The 20,188-nt window shown below is 41.3% G+C and overlaps 1 protein-coding gene across 11 annotated transcripts in view; it reads left to right on the forward strand.

The window, feature by feature from the left end:
* The first annotated feature begins 15,583 nt into the window (after window positions 1-15,583).
* Window positions 15,584-20,188, forward strand: part of myt1b (myelin transcription factor 1b) — a 34,276-nt gene continuing 29,671 nt past the window's right edge. For 10 of the 11 annotated variants that reach the window (XM_064298076.1, XM_064298077.1, XM_064298083.1 and 7 more), the window contains exon 1: window positions 15,584-15,653. In XM_064298076.1, coding sequence (XP_064154146.1) covers window positions 15,596-15,653 — 58 coding nt within the window. In that variant the 5' untranslated portion in view covers window positions 15,584-15,595. Of the gene's footprint in view, window positions 15,654-19,287; window positions 19,626-20,188 lie in introns of those variants that run through there. The other variant, XM_064298085.1, reaches the window with a different exon arrangement.

Here is a 20,188-nt window from a genome sequence, read left to right on the forward strand (position 1 = left end):
TCATTCTGCAAACATTTACTAATCCTACTTTGTGCTATTGTAGCCAATACATCTACATGTGATAGTGCTTAACATACAGATACTAACCTAGGAAGCTGGTGTGCAGATCTGTTAATGCTTGGTTCAACCAACTAGATAACTTTACTGGATTTAAGTCACTATGGTTTCAAAAGTAATTGAATAAACTAGATTGTCTTTGTTTGTTAATACTGTAATATTCACAATTTAGGTATGACAACTCAATGACTTATATTTTCTTACTTGTGACATTGTCGTTTGGTTTTATGATTTCAGGTGATAGATAGCAGCTGGCAGTTGTTCAAAGTTATATTTTCTTTTGAGATATTCCACACCTTGACTAAACAAATCATCTCAGAAAATGTTTCCTTCAAATCTATTAGGCATTTTGCGTGAATATTACACATATATTTTCCACACATAAAACGTGCAAATGATTTTTATTATAGTTTTGTACTAAATTAAAAACATTGCATCATTTCAGTGACTGGATGACAGAAGGTGCAAGTGCTCATGAGGATGTCCATAACCTGCGCCCATAATAATAATAATAATAATAATAATAATAATAATAATAATAATAACCTACACCCCCAGTTTCCCCCTTACACTAACAGGCTGTACTGTGGTAGTCTTTTCTGGGGCACAACATAAAAAAATGCAACTTTAATGGGAAAGTGAGGGACAGCACTTTTCACCTGTCAGCTTCCATTAAGCGACATGGCGGCTGACCTTGGCGGGCTCCGCATTAGGGCAGGGGTTTATTTTATCGTAATGATGTGACTGTGAAATCGGGCCTGTGTGGAGCGCAGATTCTCATTACTCCTCTCCAAATTAATTTGCAAGGTTGATTCTGCCCGCTCATGCATACAGAGATGATCCTGAGAGTAACGTGCCCATATATATATATCAGAGGTGGGTAACCCAGCTTCAAAGAGTAAAAAGACTGACCATGTATTTGCTCCACCACCATGCACTAAACCAGCTGACTCTAATTAGCATAGCTCTTCAGCATGATAGGAGAACTAATTATTGTAATCAGCTGGTTTAGTGCATGGTGGTGAAGCAAATACATGGTCAGTCTTTTTACTCTTTGAAGCCGGGTTACCCACCTCTGATATATATAAATATATAGTCTGGCTATTCTGCCCATAACTCTTATTGTCTGCCTCTTGTCTACCTATCTATGGAATTCATTGATAGATATTTATACTGTAGCCATCAGAGGCAATGGCCCATTTAATATTTGACAAAATATCTGCTTTACCAGCAACTCAATTATTTTCACATTTTGTAATTTAAGGACAGATGTTATATTACATCGTATGACATTCATCTAGCATATGCTTTTATATCTTACAGTGTATATGGTCATATCTCACCTTATTATTTTCTTTCATTTAAAAACAGGATTAGTTCAGTGCTTCCAGCTTTTGCTTTTTTATCATTGCAGCCCACCACCCATTACTATTCTCTTATTCAAGACACTTAACCAGTGGGGTAGGGGTCCCATTGCATCCCATAGATGACACATAGTGCTGCTTGATCACCAATGCTTCAGTCTTCTGAGATGAGTCAGTGCTGCAGCTCTATCTAAAGGTGGGAAAGTTAGCATGGTGCATGAAGGGAGGAGTGACTGCCAGGTCTGGTTCATGTAACGCTGGCCCTTCAGTGGGTGTGAAGTACTGTTGCACAGTCCGTGATACGTGTTCACGCATAGCAAGAGCTCCTGGCCTGGCCATGCTGACCCTACAGGGTCGGAGGTCATAAGTAATCCTCTCTACGGCTGAAGAACGATACGGAGACAAGCTTTTCCCCCTCGCTGGGTAATGCCATTCCGTTTTATTTTGTAGTATTGTAATTGGGAATGTTTACAGCATTTGCAAGCCATGTCGCTGTAGGGTATATTGAGTTGTTTATGATTCTTTCTGGACAATGAACAATTCGACAGTCTATAATCAATTGCAATAGGAAATCAAGCCAACCCTTTGTGTATACACATGGAAAGTGAATTGCTTTATCAGTGACAAAGTAAATTTTGTTAGGCTTATCATGTTTAAACATATTTTTCAGCAAAACTCTAATTCAAATGTTATTGTATATTTTCATGAGTATATGTTATGCCCATTTCCTCATGTTAATACTCTGATTGTCTTTATTATTATTATCTTAAAGGTGATGGGTTTTTTTTCTTGCCACCATCTTCACCACTGTGCCTGTCTCTTTGATATTATTTTTGTTGTTCGTTGTTTTGTCCCAGATATTGTGGAGTAATACGTCAAAATGAGACATTAGCATGCTGTTGTCATTTATACGACTCTGTAAAACATTTTATGCCGTTGACGTGAAATTGTTCTGTTTTGTTCAGGAGCAAAGGCAGCACAATTGGATGATTATTATTCCATATGAAATATTCTGTATGGGGTGTTTGCGGTCTCCATGGCGACTAAATACAGTGCTCATAACCCCCTGCCCCTGATCAGAATGGGGGAAATGAAAGGAGTGGAAAAATAGCACAGACCAGAGCAGAGCGCACACTATTTGAAATAGATAAGGTGAGCTGAAACCTGCTAGTTTAAATGCATGAAGCGAAATCGGCGTGCACATGCTATTATCTGCGCAGATTTCAGCTACTAGAAGCTGCGGCGGTGCTTCTTGGGGAATAATCCAAAACATAACAAGCCCTATTGAGGGGATTTTCCCTTTGACAGAACCCACCCATCCACTGCAACTTTCACCACCATGACAATCAGTGAGGAGCACATAACATGGATGAACATTCAAAGGCATTCTTTTAAAACCTGAAAATCATTCAAACCCATATTAATATAATTTATATATCATATAAAATCTAAACAAACATATTTTTGGGGATATTATAATTAAAATAGAATACTTTTATTTAGATAGATAGCCTCTTCTTTACAAAGCATAAAATACAAGCAGGAAAATATGGCCTGGGGTTATTTGGCCTCAATCACCTGTTCTTCCTGAAAGATAGCAGAGAGGGGCTGTTGTGGTGCCAGCCAGGTCAGAGGTGAAACAGTGAAACTGCCCCATGTCCAGAGCTCAGCTTTCCTGCTGAGCCAGAGCATGACCTGGAAGTGCTCACAGACATGACTGGGGGGGAGGGGGGTCTGCTGTGAAGCACTCAAACTGACCCTCGTACCCCCTTTCATGTCGGAGAGCAAGCATGCATGCTAATGTTGCTGTGTCACCTTGTCATTTTTCGGTGGCCGTACGGCAAGAAATGTTTTAAAATGTAGCCAAAATGCGACTTAATTTCATTGGGGCGGTTAATTGCATATTCATACGTAATGAATCAGGATTTTCAAAATTGTAAATAATTAATCTGAGCATTAGCACTTAAAATAACACTCAGCAATGAGGTCATTAAGAACGTTTCTACTTAATTCCCCATGTATGCATTTCTTGTCGTGCCACTAATCCGGTTTATAAGAGCAACCCTGGCACATTGGTTGTGATCATTTTCCTTCTCCAGGGCTCTGTGCCCCCATCCCCCCTCCGTACATCCACCCCAATCCCCACCCCCACCCCCATATACCCCTCTCCTCCCCTGCCTGATATTCTGGAGCTTGTTCAAACATACTATTGTGCGGAGTAAATAAATTACACTCGGCTCCTTTGGTCTTTTCGGACCAGCAGGCTGCATTCTGAGCAGCTGGCCGGGATAATGGGCTCATGCGGGAGGACAGGGCCGCGGCCTTGGGCTCCAGGCGGGTACCACACACTCTGCTGTCCTCCTGGATTCTGTGTCCCTCTGTTTCAGTTCCCCTGCCCACCTCCCCTCCCCATCATCCAGTCTTTTGTTACTGCATTCCATTCTCTTGTTCTCCCAGGAGTATACAGAGCACTTTGTTTAGATTGCACAAAGTTTTTTAGAAAATGCAGGCAGGACAATGGCAAATGGCAATAAAGAGCTGGGGGTTGGGGGAATGGAAATTGACCAGAATTGTTTTGTTTTTTTCAGATCTCCGTTTCATTGTGTGCATTTGTTTTTATGTGTGTGCATATATCTTGTAGCATGCACTGTATTATTTGTATGAGAAGATTAAGTATACTTCCACTGACCTAGCTTGCCTGCAGTTCAGCTGTACCTGAGTGCAATACATGTATTCTCCAGACTGGCCAAGGAATAGCAAGCTGTGGGCTAACCACAGATGCTTAGTTTTCGTATAAGCTCAGTGTAACAGCTCGGTGAAATGATGTCTCCAACCATCAATTCAGCTAACCTAAGCCTCCAGGAGATCTTCTCACTGTAAGCTGTGTTTCACTGCATGCACAGCACTTAGATGGCTCGCTGTGTCAGACCCTGCCATGATGTTTGCACCACAAACAAGCTATATGTATACATAGATATGCTCTAGCCATCTCCAAGGCTAAGAGGCTGCAAGTAATATTACCAATGCCTTTGATCTCACTAGGTTGCAAACCAGTCACTGAAATAAAGACTGAACACTGAGCCCTGATCTGATTTCATTACCAGATTGACGTGAACATATTATATTACCAGCCCATGACCAGATTCTCCTAAACATTCAAACTGTGGGGCATGCGGGGGTCGTGACGGACTTTGGTGTGCTGTTATTTACAGTATATGTGTTCTGTGGCCCCGTGGGTGGATGGGTATAATGGCAGGATTAGTCCCTGCATGCAGGTCTCCCTCTCCAGTACTCCCCCTGCAGCCCTTGATCTTTTCCATCTCATTTTTTTTCTGTGAATTGCTTTTGTTCTTTTCATCTTGTTAGGCTCCATTGTCAGAAATACCAGAGAGCTGGTCGAAGAGCAGTGTTCTTCACAGTGCCTCCATTAACATGTGTGGATCGATGCTCCTTGTTGCTGCTGCAAACTCATTTATTTCACAGTAAGAATGAATTTTGAAATGAACTTTATCTCTGCAGAGATTTCCATCAATAGATATGGGGTGTGTAGCAATTCAATTTCCCCCAACCGGCCGTGATGTAAAAGAACCTTCATTATTTAAAGCAGAAAAAATGAGGCAACATATGTGCTCATCTTTTTTTTTTTTTCTATTTTCCCCCTCCTCGGCACATGAGCAGATTTGTGTATATTTGCTCTTGCACATCTCCCCCCTTCTCCTGTAATGTGTTCAAAGCCACAGTGGAGAGAGCGAGAAAAAATAGAGTGTCATTTCCTTCATTTGCATGCAGGCATGAGCATGAACATTTCAGGCCTTCAAAGTTTCAATCTCGCCCGCTCAGATCCCAGCGAGTGTGCCTGACAGACGTGAGCCACGCTGGCTGGAATACTAAGTGTCTCTGTGTGTTTATACAGCTCCACAGACCCCCACCCCCACCTCTCTCAGTCACATGCACATACACGCACACACCTACACACAGGCGCACATACATGCACACACACCTAAACACATACACACATACATGCACACACACCTACACACAGGCGCACATACATGCACACACACCTACACACAGGCGCACATACATGCACACACACCTAAACACATACACACATACATGCACACACACCTACACACAGGCGCACATACATGCACACGCACCTAAACACATACACACATACATGCACACACACCTACACACATGCACACACACCTACACACAGGCGCACATACATGCACACACACCTACACACATCCACACATACATGCACACACACCTACACACATCCATACTTAAATGCACACACACCTACACACATGCACACATACATGCACACACACCTACACACATCCACACATACATGCACACACACCTACACACATCCAAACATACCTGCACACACATCTACACACATGGACACATACATGCAGACACACACACACACACACATCTACACACACACACCACATATATATATATATATATATATATATATATATATATATATATATATATATATATATATATATATATATACACATCCACCTACACACATGCATACATATATACACACACACACCTACAATACACACATGCACACACATATACACACACATGCACACATGCACACACACACACACCCCTACTCACAAAGGAAAACACGGTTGCAGCCCACATGCACAACACACATATTCAAACATACACCCGTGCACTGTATGCACAGCATCTAAATTGAATTACCCCTATAAACAACAATTTAAGTAGACTCAGAAAAGGAATATACTGTATTTCATTTGCGCAGACGTCCTTCTTTCATATTACATACTCCGTAACGCACCGATGCACAGTGCAGTGTTCTGCAAGCATCTGTGTTACATGACTGCGCCTCAGACAGCTGCAGCCTCCTCAGGGGGACCTGGAGCAGTGACCTTTGCATCAGGAGTGAGGTGCTCTAACAACTGTATCACATGTACCCTTCAAACCGTCAGTTGATATTGCCCATATCTCTATACAGGCTCGCTGCATGTTTATGAACATTGATCCTGTGCCTTTGTTTCAGTATTGGTTGCACTTGCTTGTGTAAGCTCTTTATTTCCATTGTGTTTCGTTGCTTCAGAGTTGTTGTGTGCTATTGTATGATATTTGGATGCTTGTGACTTTACACCATAAAAGCTGATCTGTGTGAGGTTTAAAGGTGTATGTCAGTGGTTCCTTGAGGTCTTCACTCTAAGCCTAATAAAGCACACCTCATTCAGAAGCAAGAGATCTTGTTCAGCTGCTAATTAGTATAGTCAGGTGTTTAACATGAGAGTTGAAATGAAAACCTACAGGATGGTAGACCACCAGGAGCAGGGTGGGTTACGACGGGTGTATGTGTAGCGGGTTGCTGAAGCAGAGGGGAGGGGCACAGAGCAGAGGGGCTTTGTCATTGAGAGGTTGGGTTAATGTGTATAGTCTGGGTCCTGAACGCTGAATAAAGGCCCTAGCAGGTGCTGAGCTTGGCTTTGTCATCGCATCCAACTGTTTGTTTGCTCGAAAACAAGCTGAATGCTCTTTTCCACCCAAGAAAAGAAAACTTTCTAGCATTCCTGTCTCAACACATAGTCCTAACAGCACCATGCCACAGACAGCAGGTGTTGCACAGAAAATGAGAGAGATTAAAAGAGAATGACAGGTTCATTCCCTGTCTCCTGTACCCAGGCCTTCTGTATGCACAGATGCAGTTGATAGTGCTCACCTGTTGACTCTGTTCAGTAAAGGTCAAGATATATTTTTTTCAGCTGATCTTTCAGTGCTCAGCAGTCTGCTTTTCAAAACACTGAACACACAATGGAAGAGCTTGCATCAGGTGTAGAGCAGAATCTTCTGCTTCTGCGAAGGGTGATCTCATTCATCTCATCTTGTGGTTTGTTACAAAGCCCCGGACTGATCAGGCATATCCTATTTAGTGTGCCAGGGCCAATCACAGGAGAGGCACATTTCAAACCCTTGATATTTAGCAAATTCTTTATTTTCTTTAGTAACCAACTTGATTCATGCCTGTGAGATCAGGTCTGTCCTGTGCGTCTTGTACAGGGTGCGCTCCGGAAAGTGTCCAACAGGGAAATCCCGTCTTTAAGAAAAGGGGCAGTGAAACTAGTTTCCCCAGACAATGGGATCTCTGCTCCTGATAATCTAGCGACAGCCATCTTGTCCACTGCTTTTCGAGGGAACTCTGTTTGCGCTTCCTCCCGCAGCTGCGTTTTAAGGTAGAGGTTTGCGGTGTGTCAGTTGCCCTCTCCCCTTGCCTTCCCCTGTTTTACGGCTCTGCCTGTGAAGAGAGCGGCGCACGGTCTCTGGCTCCTGCGGCTCCTTCGTTTAGCTAGCTGCTAAAAAGGCATGCAAGGCTGTTTGTGCCTTTCCTCCTGGGTGAGAGGCTTACGTATGCCTCGGAGCCAAAAGCAATGACTAACTGCCAGCATGTATAAACACTTTTACTGGTGTTATTCTGAGGGAGGAAAGATAATTCAATCTGGTGTGGGGCTTATTGGCTGGTAATGAAGATCGCTGCCAAACGTGTGGCACATTCTCAGTGAGCTGCTGCTGCTGCTGATAATCATCCAGAATCATGTAGTTGCCTATTGTGGCATGAAGCACAGCCATTCAGACGGCCCCCACCCCCGAGGTCCTGAGCAATATGTGCACCCTCTCCGGAATGACAATGACCAATAATGCATACAGCTCATTTTTTTCTATCAAGCACTCTGTTTATTCCTTAAATGATGGAGGGAAAATTGGACACTTTGCCGCAACAAAACTCCAGCAGCTGTTGGTAATCGCCTTCTGTACACTGCACAGCGACCACCGTCGGGTGTGAGCGTGTTGAGGGGAGGGGGGTGAGGAATACACGGAGTAGCGTAGAAAACACCATTAAGAGAAAATGATAGCTCTGTCCCTGAAACTCCATTACACAAGAAACACTTTAAAGAGTGTACTCGCTTCATTACAGGGCCCATGAATTATTCATGGGTCCCACTTCTTTTTTAAGCCTTCTGTTTAAACTGGAGGAGAGCCAGTTGGAGAGAGACGAGGAGAGGAGGAGAACCTTGCGCCTCACTGAGAACCCTCCCTGTGCTGAGGGGCTGACGGAGAGCGGGAGAGAGATAGGGAGAGAGAGAGAAAGGGAGAGAGCGTGCAGGCTGTGTGTCTGAGCGGGCGGGGGGGAGGGTTGGGCGGGGGGGGCGAGCGTGTCACAGCATGCATGTTGGAGGAAAGCGTGGCGGGCTGAGGGCGTGGCGTGACACTGCCCCCCGATCTGTGTTGTGACTGCTTCAATTACCCATCAGGCAGTGTCTCTCCGTCCTGAGAGCACAATCACAAGACAGATGAATGAAGTCAGAGCGTCTTCTTCTCTCTTTTCTTTTCCTGAGCCTCATCCTCCCTCCTCCTGGCCATGTTACCTTTCCGCGGACGCATAAACCTGTGCATGAGCGGTCTTGGCGTCCTCACAGCTGGATAGGAAAAGCCTCATGGGGGGTTTACAAGCATGTCCTACAAGACATTCATCAGGCACCCCGATGTGCTCTTAGAGTATTTCCCAGAAATGACTGCAAGCTTCAAAAGAAGGAGGTCTTCACATGGCTGAATAATACATTTTTGCAACATATAACCAGTCACTTTCCCTATGTTAATTGTTTTGCTGTAAACGAGCCCCATCACCTTTTAATGAACTATACTGGATGACACAAGTCTGTGTGATTCTCTTATTTATACACAGCCCCTCGCCAGCGTAGGTCCTCTGAGGTGGGACAGTGATGGATGAGCCAAATAGAAGGTCATATTTAGCACGGAGCATTCCAAACAGGCACCTCTCATACAGTAAGTAATGTGTGGAGGGGGAGGGGTGTAAGGGCATATTTCAGGACTGTCAAAACGAGCTGCGCTGGAGTAGCACGAGAGGTAAGAATGCTAGTCACAGCGCTGTGCGAAATAGAACTCCTGCATGGACGAGTGTATCCTACTGATAGCATACATTGCCCTTCCCCCAGTTATTTTTCTATACCATAATGCAATTTGCATACAGATGCCCTCAAAAATCCCCCACTTTGTACCAGCTGAAGGGAAGGTCCTGAGCCCATGGTAACAGCGACATGTGCAGCCACCCAAAAATGTGCAGCCATTAGTCCACAGTGACGGCCTCAAGTCTGAGCACTCCGGGAGCCCAGGTGGCCCCATAATTGCCATTGATATTTGGGGATTCTTGTTTTTTGTTGTTTTTTTTTTCCAAAACCCCCCCCCCCCCTTTCTACTTTCCCCTTTACAGTCTGTAATCTGACGTGAAACAAGGGGAACACATGGCTTGAGTTAATGTGGGGAGCCATGTCCCGACTGCTGGAATGGGAGGGGTGGCGGGGTGCAGGGGGGAGGGCGTGATCATTGCTGCTGCACCCTGCAGAGAGACACGGAGGGTGAGGTGGTGGAGGAGGGAGTCAGAAGTGAAAGGCTTGTAATAAGGCATGCTTAGGGTGTGGGGAGGGGGGAGGGGTGGCTGTATCTTGAGTAAGATTTGGAGGGTTTGCGGTAACCAGTGTTTGAGGATATGGATGTGCAACACCCCCCACCCATAGTTTTCATTTTCACTTTTTGAAACAAGCCACCTAATACTCCAGGACATCTGCTAAGCTGATTTTCCAGGGCTTAGTGGTACGACCGGCTTATCAAAGATATTTGGTACAATAGCATCTATTGCTAAAAGAGACATTCTCTGTAGTATTTATACATTACTGACTGTCATTAAGTTTGCAAGTTTTATAACTATGTGCAGTTGTTGTTGTTTTTTTGTTTGTTTTTTTTTTGTACACAGAAGTGTGGTTCCCTCTATTTTCCTTTCCTTTCTACCCAGAAAAGTCAAGCATTTTCTTTTGACTTGAACTTTTCACTTTTTTGCCAAGCACTGCATATTACAGCCTTTATGCAATGTTCTTTGTTGTATTCATTTGTAGCAAACGATGCATTCTTTAATAACTCTCATAAACTGAGCAAACATAATTGTCCCCCTACTGAAGCAATAATTTGCTTTTGCTCAGACACAAAATGAGACTTCAGCACCGACAAAGGACAGTTTTAAAAACCCTGGCCTTAATTATTATTTTTTTCCACCAGATTGATTTGATTGCTGTAGATTCAGGGCTCTACATTTAGATTCTTTTTTTTTTTTTTAAACCAAAGGTTTCTCTTTTATTTGTCTGCCAACTAAGGTTTTCTTTTTTTTCTTTTTTTTAAGAAAGAGAGGAGAGCTGCATCGGTCTGATTTTCACCACGGTGACAGCTGGGCCCAGTAGCCAGGGCCTTTCTTTCACGCACAAAGCCCATTAAGTATGCCACTCACTCAATGGCCTGGCGGCCTCAAATTGCTGCAAGCTCCACCCAAAAGTGTGGCGGCCTTTGTCATTGTAATCAGGCCTTGTTTGTGGAGTGCTGCCTGTATTTACCGCTGCTCAGACCCCTTATTTACCCAGCCTGCTGCTGCCGCTGCTGCAGCACAGGGAGGGGCAGGGAGGGAGCGGGGCGGGGGGTTGGGCTTTGGCTGTTCCCGCTAGGCCTGGCCATCAGGCAGATAGAGACGAGATGCCTTTTGGCAGGGCTGACCCAGCTCCCCTGCAGCCCTGTAGATCTGTCGGTGAAAGGCCCGCAGATGACATTCATGAGGCCTGGCAACCGGACCAGACTGTGCTCTGCAGTTTACTGAAACTGCAAACTGGGGTCGGGGGCAGAGGGGAGCTGGAGGCAGCAACAGAGATGCATTGTTGTCGGTCTTTTTTTCTGTCTGACCCTCCTCCATATGTACAGTAATATCTCTGATACTAGCAGTAGCGACTCCACCTCTTCTGCTACTGCTTCTACTACCGCTAATATTTATGCTACTCGTACTCATACTCATGATAGTGATGGTGATGACAATTATAAGTATTTCCTTAGCTAGGAATGTAAGGCTGAGTTCAAATATAATTTAACTAATGCAATACATTTTTTATATTATCTTAAAAGAAAATTAATTATATAAGTGGTATATAAAGTTCTGCATCAGTGAGATAAATCATTATTTTTTAATCAGTTGTGATTTGTTTTAGGCTTTTATTCACCATTTATTCAGAAGATTCAGGCAATGATAAAGCTAGCATGTCATCCTCATCTTTCCATAATACGGTTGTTGCGGCATTAAACTATTTAAAGCAGCATTTTCATTTTTTTGATTTTTTTAATAAAAGCTAAGTAGAAGAGGAAAAAAGGAGCAGACACTGATACTATTAAATATTTTGGGAAAAAAAACTAGTTTCAGGCAGCTGAGAGACTCCATTGTTGTCTGTACATCAGAGCAATGAAGTCATCAATGGAGCACAATGTCTTTCAGCTCTCTGAAATCTCATTCTGAGAGAGTAGCATCACAGAGGAGCCCTGCTTTGTGCACAACTACGGGTGCAACCTGAGCCACTTCTGCTCCGCTACCTCTCCCAGTTCTTTCTGATAATCAGTCAAAGCCAGGCTCTTGGTGGCTATGCAACGCATGCGGCATTTACATTGTATTTATTTTTTCATTATTACCTTTCACTATTATTTTTTTCATTATTATCCTGTATTCTCCAAAATTATATATATATATATATATTTATAGGTGTTAACGAATTGAAAGATTTGTAATTAAAAAACTATTTTGGAAGTTCTCATTTTAGTCATTTTGTGTACACTTAGGTCTGTGTTTGCTTAAACTTTCTATTCCTCTCCCAGACAGCTGGGGGGCATGTCAGAGTTCAGGGACTCGTTCTATAGCATCATGGGGTGGAATGGGAGTGAAAGCCTTCTCTTGGGGGGCTTAAAGTTAATAGGTTAATGAGTGTTCGAGGTTCAGGAATAATATAAGGGGGTGTCTGGCATTCTCAGATAAAACCTTCCAGAGACATTAGCAAGGCCAGCACTCTTTTAGGGAGAAAAGCATTCATTGTGAGGGCACAGAGAAAGCAAATTTAATAAGCAGTGAATCCATTACATGTTCTTTCCCCCTTTTTTGCCATAGCAACAGCAACGAGGGTGCATTGAGACACCACAGCGAAGGGCATCATTATCTACTGGGCCATCTGTTATAGGGGAGGACAATTCCAACTCATTTGAATCGGTGCAAGGTCCAGCATTTACTTAGGATGTACACTGTAAGAAAGCATGCATTTGCAGGAATAATAATAGATTGCAGCAACTACCACTGAGAGGAAGACAGAGAGAGAAAGAGAAAGTCGAGCGTCAGCAGCCTGGTTTCTCTGCCTCTTTTTTGCGAGAGTACAAACGGAAATGCGATCCCTCGCCGCACTCTCTTGAGTGTTTGAACATTTTATTGCATGCCCAGAGCTGCAAATAAGTGTCATCTTCCACACGGCATGCTCTATGTAGGCCGAGACTTTGAGGTCAATTTTCTCTAATGGGTTTGTTGAGTGATGATCCACCTTCTCCAGGTCACTAGCAAAAGCCACCTAAAGGGGGTTGGGTAAATGAAAAGGAAAACATGCATTTCTCTTTTGCATTATGCTGATAAACGTGGCTGCCGTTTCTAGTACTACCCTTGGTGACTGCATTGTGAATGGCTGTCTTTTTATTTAAAAAAAAAAAACCCTATCCATTTACATCTGAAAGATAGAGTAGATAAAAATTTAAACTAACGTTTTAACAAAAAAATCTTTACAAACAAATGTGAGGCTCGATTAATAATAGCAGATCCACATTTAGGTGACCTATCTTGTTTGGTGTGTTTTATTTTTCTCATCTTTCCTCTTAGATGAGGCTTACCGTGCAGTCCAATACCCCATTACAATATTGTAGAATGTCTAAACAGTGTCTCATGCGGTTATTTTTAACATTTTAATTAAAAGAAAAATGTATATAAAAACATAAACTGCCATATAAATAAGTGCAGGCAGTGGTGATGTGTTTTAAAACACTGCAGGTGTTGCTCATAAGCATTTATTTCTGCTGCTCTCATTAAATAGCACAGTCACATCCTGCATAGGTGACACAATGTTTTTTAGCCACTGTGAGCTTTTAAAAAGTGAGTTTGAAAATGTACGTGACTAAGATGAGAGGTCAGGTTTGATTAATAACATGCTGTTGTCACTTGATAGAACAAATGAGCTTCCCTGTCTCTGAATGCATCTGATGAAGTTTCCTATTTGTGGGGGGGAGGGATGCTGCTCTATTCTTCTGTGACACACACATTCACAGCACTGAAACAACTGCCTGCTAGAGGAAGCATTTTCCATGCTGATGTAGAGGTAGAAAAGATTGATGTGTTTAGCAGTAGGGCGACGGTGGTGTGACTGGTTTGAGTCGACCCAAAGGGAGAAGGATTCACTCTCTGGGGTTAATTCCTGAACTAGAGAACCTACAATCCAAAACAAATAACAAAACATCTACTGTACTGGGAAAACACGAAATGCAAAAGACTTCAAACCAAGCTCCAAAAAATGTGTTTTTGGCACACTCACTCTAGAAGATAATAATTTACTTAGCTGAATATACTGAAGCAGAGTGAGTTTCTGTTTGAGCACAAATTTATTTTTGTTCTTTTATCCAACCTGATCTGCAATATGTATTCAAACGATACATCGCACATGTGAACTTGTTAAAGCCCATATTGTCAGCTGTAAAGCTCAGAGGCTGGACTGCAGAGAGATAATAAGTGGCCGCTGTCTGCACATACTGTTCTGCGCTTCAGCAAATTAATGACGGATGTTGGTTATTTGGGACCTACACATATAACTAACCACTCTAAAGGGACAAAAAAAATCACAATGGAATGGAAACTTTTTTATTTTATTTTTTTATTTTGTTCTAACTGTCTTGCAGCAAACCTCTGCATGTTACACATGCAAAATACAGGCTACGGGCCAAAGTTTTCTTTCTAAATTTGCAAGACCGAACAAAACGTCTAACTCTAATTCTATAGATGCAGTGTGAGCACTTTATTTCAGGTACACTGTGGAAAAATGAATTCCATTAATCTGCTAAATACAACACACAGTATAACATGGATGGCACTTCCTGTAATGTGAGATGCCCATGACCAGATCAGAATCAAGCTATGAGTCAAGCCAACTTTGCCTCTTCCGCAACTTTTGTGTAACACATGGTGACGCCACTCACTCTGGAGTGGTAACTTTATCCAGCATTGTCACTAACACCCCCTTCCATCCTCTTTGCTTGCAATCAATAAGACATCAGGTCAATGTGGTCACTGCTTTTTAGAAGTAACTCCCATAGGAACTTACTGTACTGATCATGCAAATAATCTGACTTTATTGTAAACATGGTTGAACTCAAAATGTTGTCAATATTTTAATTTTGTACTTATGTGGGACATCACCAATATCAAGACACCGCAAGTAAGGAAAAAATATATTTTTAAGGAAGCCAAAGTGTTCCTTGTACACTATAACTAAGTTAATAAGTCCAAAGGGATCAATGTAGTCTATCAAAGTAAAATGTACTCTATCTGAATTGATTAAACACTGAATATTTTATTGTGCACAGTGGGTGCTGTGAAATATATGATGGACTTGTTCTTCAAAATATATGGTTCATTGTGCTTTTAGTTTGCCAATGTTGTTTTCAGATCTGTATGTGCCTGTTGATCACTTTTGTATGCATACGCGCTTGTTGGACATTGTTCATTTATTATTTTTTTCATATCAATTCTGAAGATGGTGGATGTTTATAGTGATTAATAATACATTTTTGTATTTGTTTTTATCATCTAGGCAATGACGTGTTGTTTTTTTTTTTTGTTGATTTTTTTTTTGGTTTTTTAATAACTACATACACCACACAAAAAAGAAGGTGTTATATTAAATGTGAAAGCAGTTGACAAAAGCTGGGTTGAAGAAACTAGTTTGGCTTCCTCTCTGACTTGTGGAAGACACCACATGCCTTTTGTGTTCGTATTCAATGGCCATTGTAAAAAGTTCAGAGAATGCGTGGCCGTGATTGGCTAACATGATTGGCTGCATTCAGATACAATTACTTGCTCGACTGCCTCTGATTGGCTTGGCGCAGAACAGTCGCTACCCCTGACGCCACCCAACTCCCCCCGCACGGATAAGTTGTATGCTGTTGGCAGTAACTTTTTCAAGAATTAAGATAACTTTTCAGCACTGATGGTCGTGCGTGGAAGAAGAAACGCCGCAAACATGAAGCTCTGTGGAACTTTTCTAGGTTTGTTTTCACTTTTTCAAGTACTTTGTCTTACTCTGCGCGGTGACGTCTTTACTGTCCTATTTGAAACATTTGAGACTATAGGTTTAAGGAAAGAGGTGAGAGTTCTGATTTAGTTTTTATATATTTAAAGGAATTGCATTTAGTCTACTTAATTATTGTTCAGTTCTCATTCAGTTCAGCTCTGTGAAAAGTCGTTTAATGTGATGACAATTTAACATCTAATAGGCAACTGTTTGGCGTTGCTTAGCACGGAAACTGTGATTTAGTAATATGAAAAACGCAATTTTTAGACTGAAATTTTCTTGTGAGTTGAAAAGGTCGAATGTCGTGACGTATGCAAAACTTTTAGATTTTGCGCAATTTATCCAAAAATGTAGGATTTGGAATCAAAGGCGATAATTATGACAACATGAGAATGAAACATGAGCACTTGTTGATGTTTAGAACAAAGACTTTTTAATGTTGATTCGTTGTGCTAATTAGATTTCTGGAAAAGTTAGAGCCTCTGAGAAATGGATTGTTAAACGCCCCGAACTAAGTGTGTTTAGCTAACATCTGATTTTATGGCTTCCACCTTGCTATTTTGTTTACTTCCGTGGGAATGCCTTAGGCTTAGCGTTTTGTGCCTTAACCATAACTGCTGTACGTTAAAAGTTTGCAACTATTCGCCTATTGGAACTGACCTCTTCAGAATTTCTAAAACTCTTTTTCCAAGCACAAGTGAGTAGACAAAAGAAAGTTTGTGTTCTCTGGGATCTATGGAGACAATGCCAGCCCGCAGGCTTATTAAAAGTTCTCTCTCTCTCTCTCTCTCTCTCTGTCAGCTTGTTCCATCTGTCGAGGGACTTCGTAGGGCTGGGCTTCCATAATACGGGCGCTCAGCTGGCACCGTATGCAATATTTATATAGGCCGACGGCCGTCATAATATAGCCCCATCACTAATTGTAGTCTGCTGCGTCGGGGCTGCCCATCTGCATCTAAGCTTTAAGAATTGGCTCAGAGGGAAAAAAAAGTGTCCCAGCTGGTAACCGAAGAAGTACAGACTCATTAAATATGCAAAAACTTCTGAATTGTCCTTCGAAACTTCTGAACAGTTTGAGTACAGTCTTTCGACAGACGAATTACAAACACAATGGGACTGATTACCACTAGGACGTAAATTATAGCTGTATTGATGTATATCAAAGCTGTCTAAGCGTAATTACTGACTATTTTGTCTACCTATTTGTCCTCAAAAACTCGCATATTCATGCACAAACCAAAGTTATGACAATGCCATTATTATACATAGACTGGTAAAATTGTTACTGGTGATGTTATTGTTATTTCTGCTGCTATTGTCGCTGCTGATTTTTCTCGTTCTTGCAATTTTCTGTGATTTAATATGGACCTCGTGAATGGCAGCTTCATTGAACAGAAACCAATGGTTTTTGCAAAATGATTGAGTTTATTGTCGAGTCTTGCTGATTTACAGACATTCTCAAGAGTGCCCACTTCTTACTGTTTTCATGTTAGAATTAATAATATCACATTGGCTTTTGGTATGAGGTTTGAAGAACAACAACAACAATACTACTACTACTACTACTACTACTACTACTACTACAATAATAATAATAATAATAATAATAATAATAATAATAATTCGTATTATTATTATTATTGCTGTTGTTGCTGTATCGTTGTTGTGATATTATTATTATTATTATTATTATTATTGTTGCTGTTGTTGTTGTTATTATTATTATTATTCGTATACGTATAGAGGAAAATCTAAAATAAAAAACAATAGCACTTAAAATCTAAAAAAAAACTTGCAAGACTGCTGCATATACCAAGGTGCTGTCCGTGGTACTGCTTGTCGAGGGAGGGCGCTGTCCCTGGTCCTGAAGTTACAATTGACACGAAATGCGATATATTTAATCTGCTCAGCGTACCCGTACATAGAGTACAACCAGAATTTTAGGCTGCTTTCTGTCCTAATGCTATGTTTAAACAACGTATTGCACTCTATTTTACACCTGCTTTCTTTTATCTCTCCCGAGCGCATCTGGGTATAGCAGGCGGCGCGATTCGTTTGTTTTGCCCCTTTGTTTACTCAATTGTGGCTTGTGGCTCCGTGTATGCAGCTTCGCGCTGCGTTGCAAGTGAAATCATACTGATGCGGCGTGGACACCAGTGATTGATTTCAGCTTGAATGCATAACAATGGGTGCGCAAAAAAACGCCTGCTGCAAGGAGATAAGAATTTAATAGAATTTCTGAAAGGCGAAGGTTGGCTTTTGAATATTCTCTGCATGCACAGTGTGGAGGAACGAGATAAAGGATGGCATTTGTTGAGAATATTCTCAAATGGCTTGTAATGAATGGTTGTCATTTTCACTAATGGTTACCAAACAACAAAGGAATTGATGCTATGTGCAACATTTTAGAGAAATTCAAAGTTTCATTAATATTTTATTTTAATTATTTATTTATTTGCCTGTTAGCGAAGTTAAGTTATATGCAAGTAGCTATCCCGTAATCCCTTTTTATGTTGGCCAATATGTGTATTCATCGTCACGGGATCGATGGCTGTTCTTGAGCATGTCTTGATTGTTGCATAATGTAAGCCTGTAAGATTAAGTTAGCTACTGTGGTTCTTTTTCACACAGTACAGAGGATATCTGGAAAACAACTGAAAATCCATTTAATTATTCGGGGAATCAATTCAAGTGGCAAGCTATTACAGGCCGTATGAAGCATTTTCGTCGATGTGAATATGTATTTTAAATATTAATTCAAATCCGTTAAATGTCGAAATTAGTGGATATATTGTTCTAGAACAGGGTTTGAAAAATGCTTCTGATACTGTACAGCTGTAGTAACTTCACTCTGTATTGTTGTGGCCCATTCCACAAACTTAACGTTCTAATTTCGGCTCTCTGGAAAAACATTAAAAGATGTTAGCTTATATGCTGTTCAGAACTCATTCCTGTGACGGAAACCAAATGATCACACTATCAAATGTAGTCATCTCTTGCTATACCGGCTAACTTGGGGCATACATCAATTCCTTGCTCAGGAGAGTGTCCATTGTGTGAGTTATTGGACAGTGCCATTTCAAAGAATTGTAGGGGGAGGCTCAAATGATAATGGCATATTCTATCTGCTGTGGAAACATATCGGGCATATTAAATTTTAATCACTTTGCGTAAAGTAAGAACCTTCTGTTGTATTTCTCACCATGTGAATCGGGGGTAACCAATGGTTATCTATACCTAATTGTATTTATATTTTGCAAATGTAACATTAAACATGGTATCATCCTTATAAATATGCCGTTGAGTGAAATTCATCCGCTTCTGCATACAATCATACAAATGAAACCGGCTGGTTAGTATATTTATATATTTATTGCCTTTTGGAGTTAAGTATTAAACCTATTAAAATATAGATAGAGACTTATGCTTTGGCATCTATATGTTGAATGTATATGTGTGTGTGTGTGTGCGAGAGAGAGAGAGAGCGAGAGAGAGAGAGAGAGAGAGAGTATGCACATGCCCGTTTAATTATTGCGGGGTACCCAAAGCCCTGCCCATCTGATGTTGTAGGTTTTACTACAGCTTTCCGTGATGTCATGATGCAAGGGGAGGGAGGGGGGACAATGGCTCATGAGGGAAAGGTAAGTCAATATTACGTTTTCTCGCTGACAAAGGCAAATGAAGCCATGTTTTTTTGCTTACAAATAAGTAACATTTAACGCCCCGATTGCGAAACACTCTGCATAGTCCGAAGAAGTGGAAAAAATGTGCTCCTATTTAAATTAACCGGCTGGATATCATTGGAGAATTATTACGGTTATTGAAGCAGCAACTGGGACACCGCGGAAGAACTACTTTATTTCGAATTGAAGTTCTTGAAATAACGCGAGGAAAACCTTCGTGTTTGTCATAGGACTGGGTTTGAGAAGGGAATATTCGTCCGCAGGTAATTCTCGTAAATTAGCACTTGTTTATTATGTCGTACATACTGTGCATGTCAGACTTTTCGAATGTGTATGCGTTTTAATCCACACATAATCGTGCAATATAGCCTATATAACCATATTATTAACATGCAAGCAATTTATTTTCTATTTACAAAAACCTGTTCTTGGTTGCTTTAATGGACGCCCAGTTGGCAGTCTCTTAAAGACGTCGGTGCACTGTTTTCCGAAGAACAATAATATAAAAGCGAGTTCTATTGATGTTAATCTTTTTGTATTATCATTCTGTTTAACTATGGAAATGTGTGTAATACACAGGATGAGGATATGGATTATAGCGCAAACAGCACAAGACATCAACAACTATTATGATCACAATTGTGGTTCATTAGTTTATTATTATTACTTTGTGTATTTACGAACATGTGACTCGTTTTGTTTCTTTTATTGAACTATTTGCTGATTTATATTGAAAAGTTTCGGTAATTCTAACCGTGGTTTTCTGTCGGATGTTTGTGGTGCTTATGAACTATGACGTAGGATGAAATAATGCTAACAAAGATAT

Source organism: Anguilla rostrata, chromosome 11, assembly GCF_018555375.3.
Source record: "Anguilla rostrata isolate EN2019 chromosome 11, ASM1855537v3, whole genome shotgun sequence".
Lineage (NCBI taxonomy): Eukaryota > Metazoa > Chordata > Actinopteri > Anguilliformes > Anguillidae > Anguilla > Anguilla rostrata.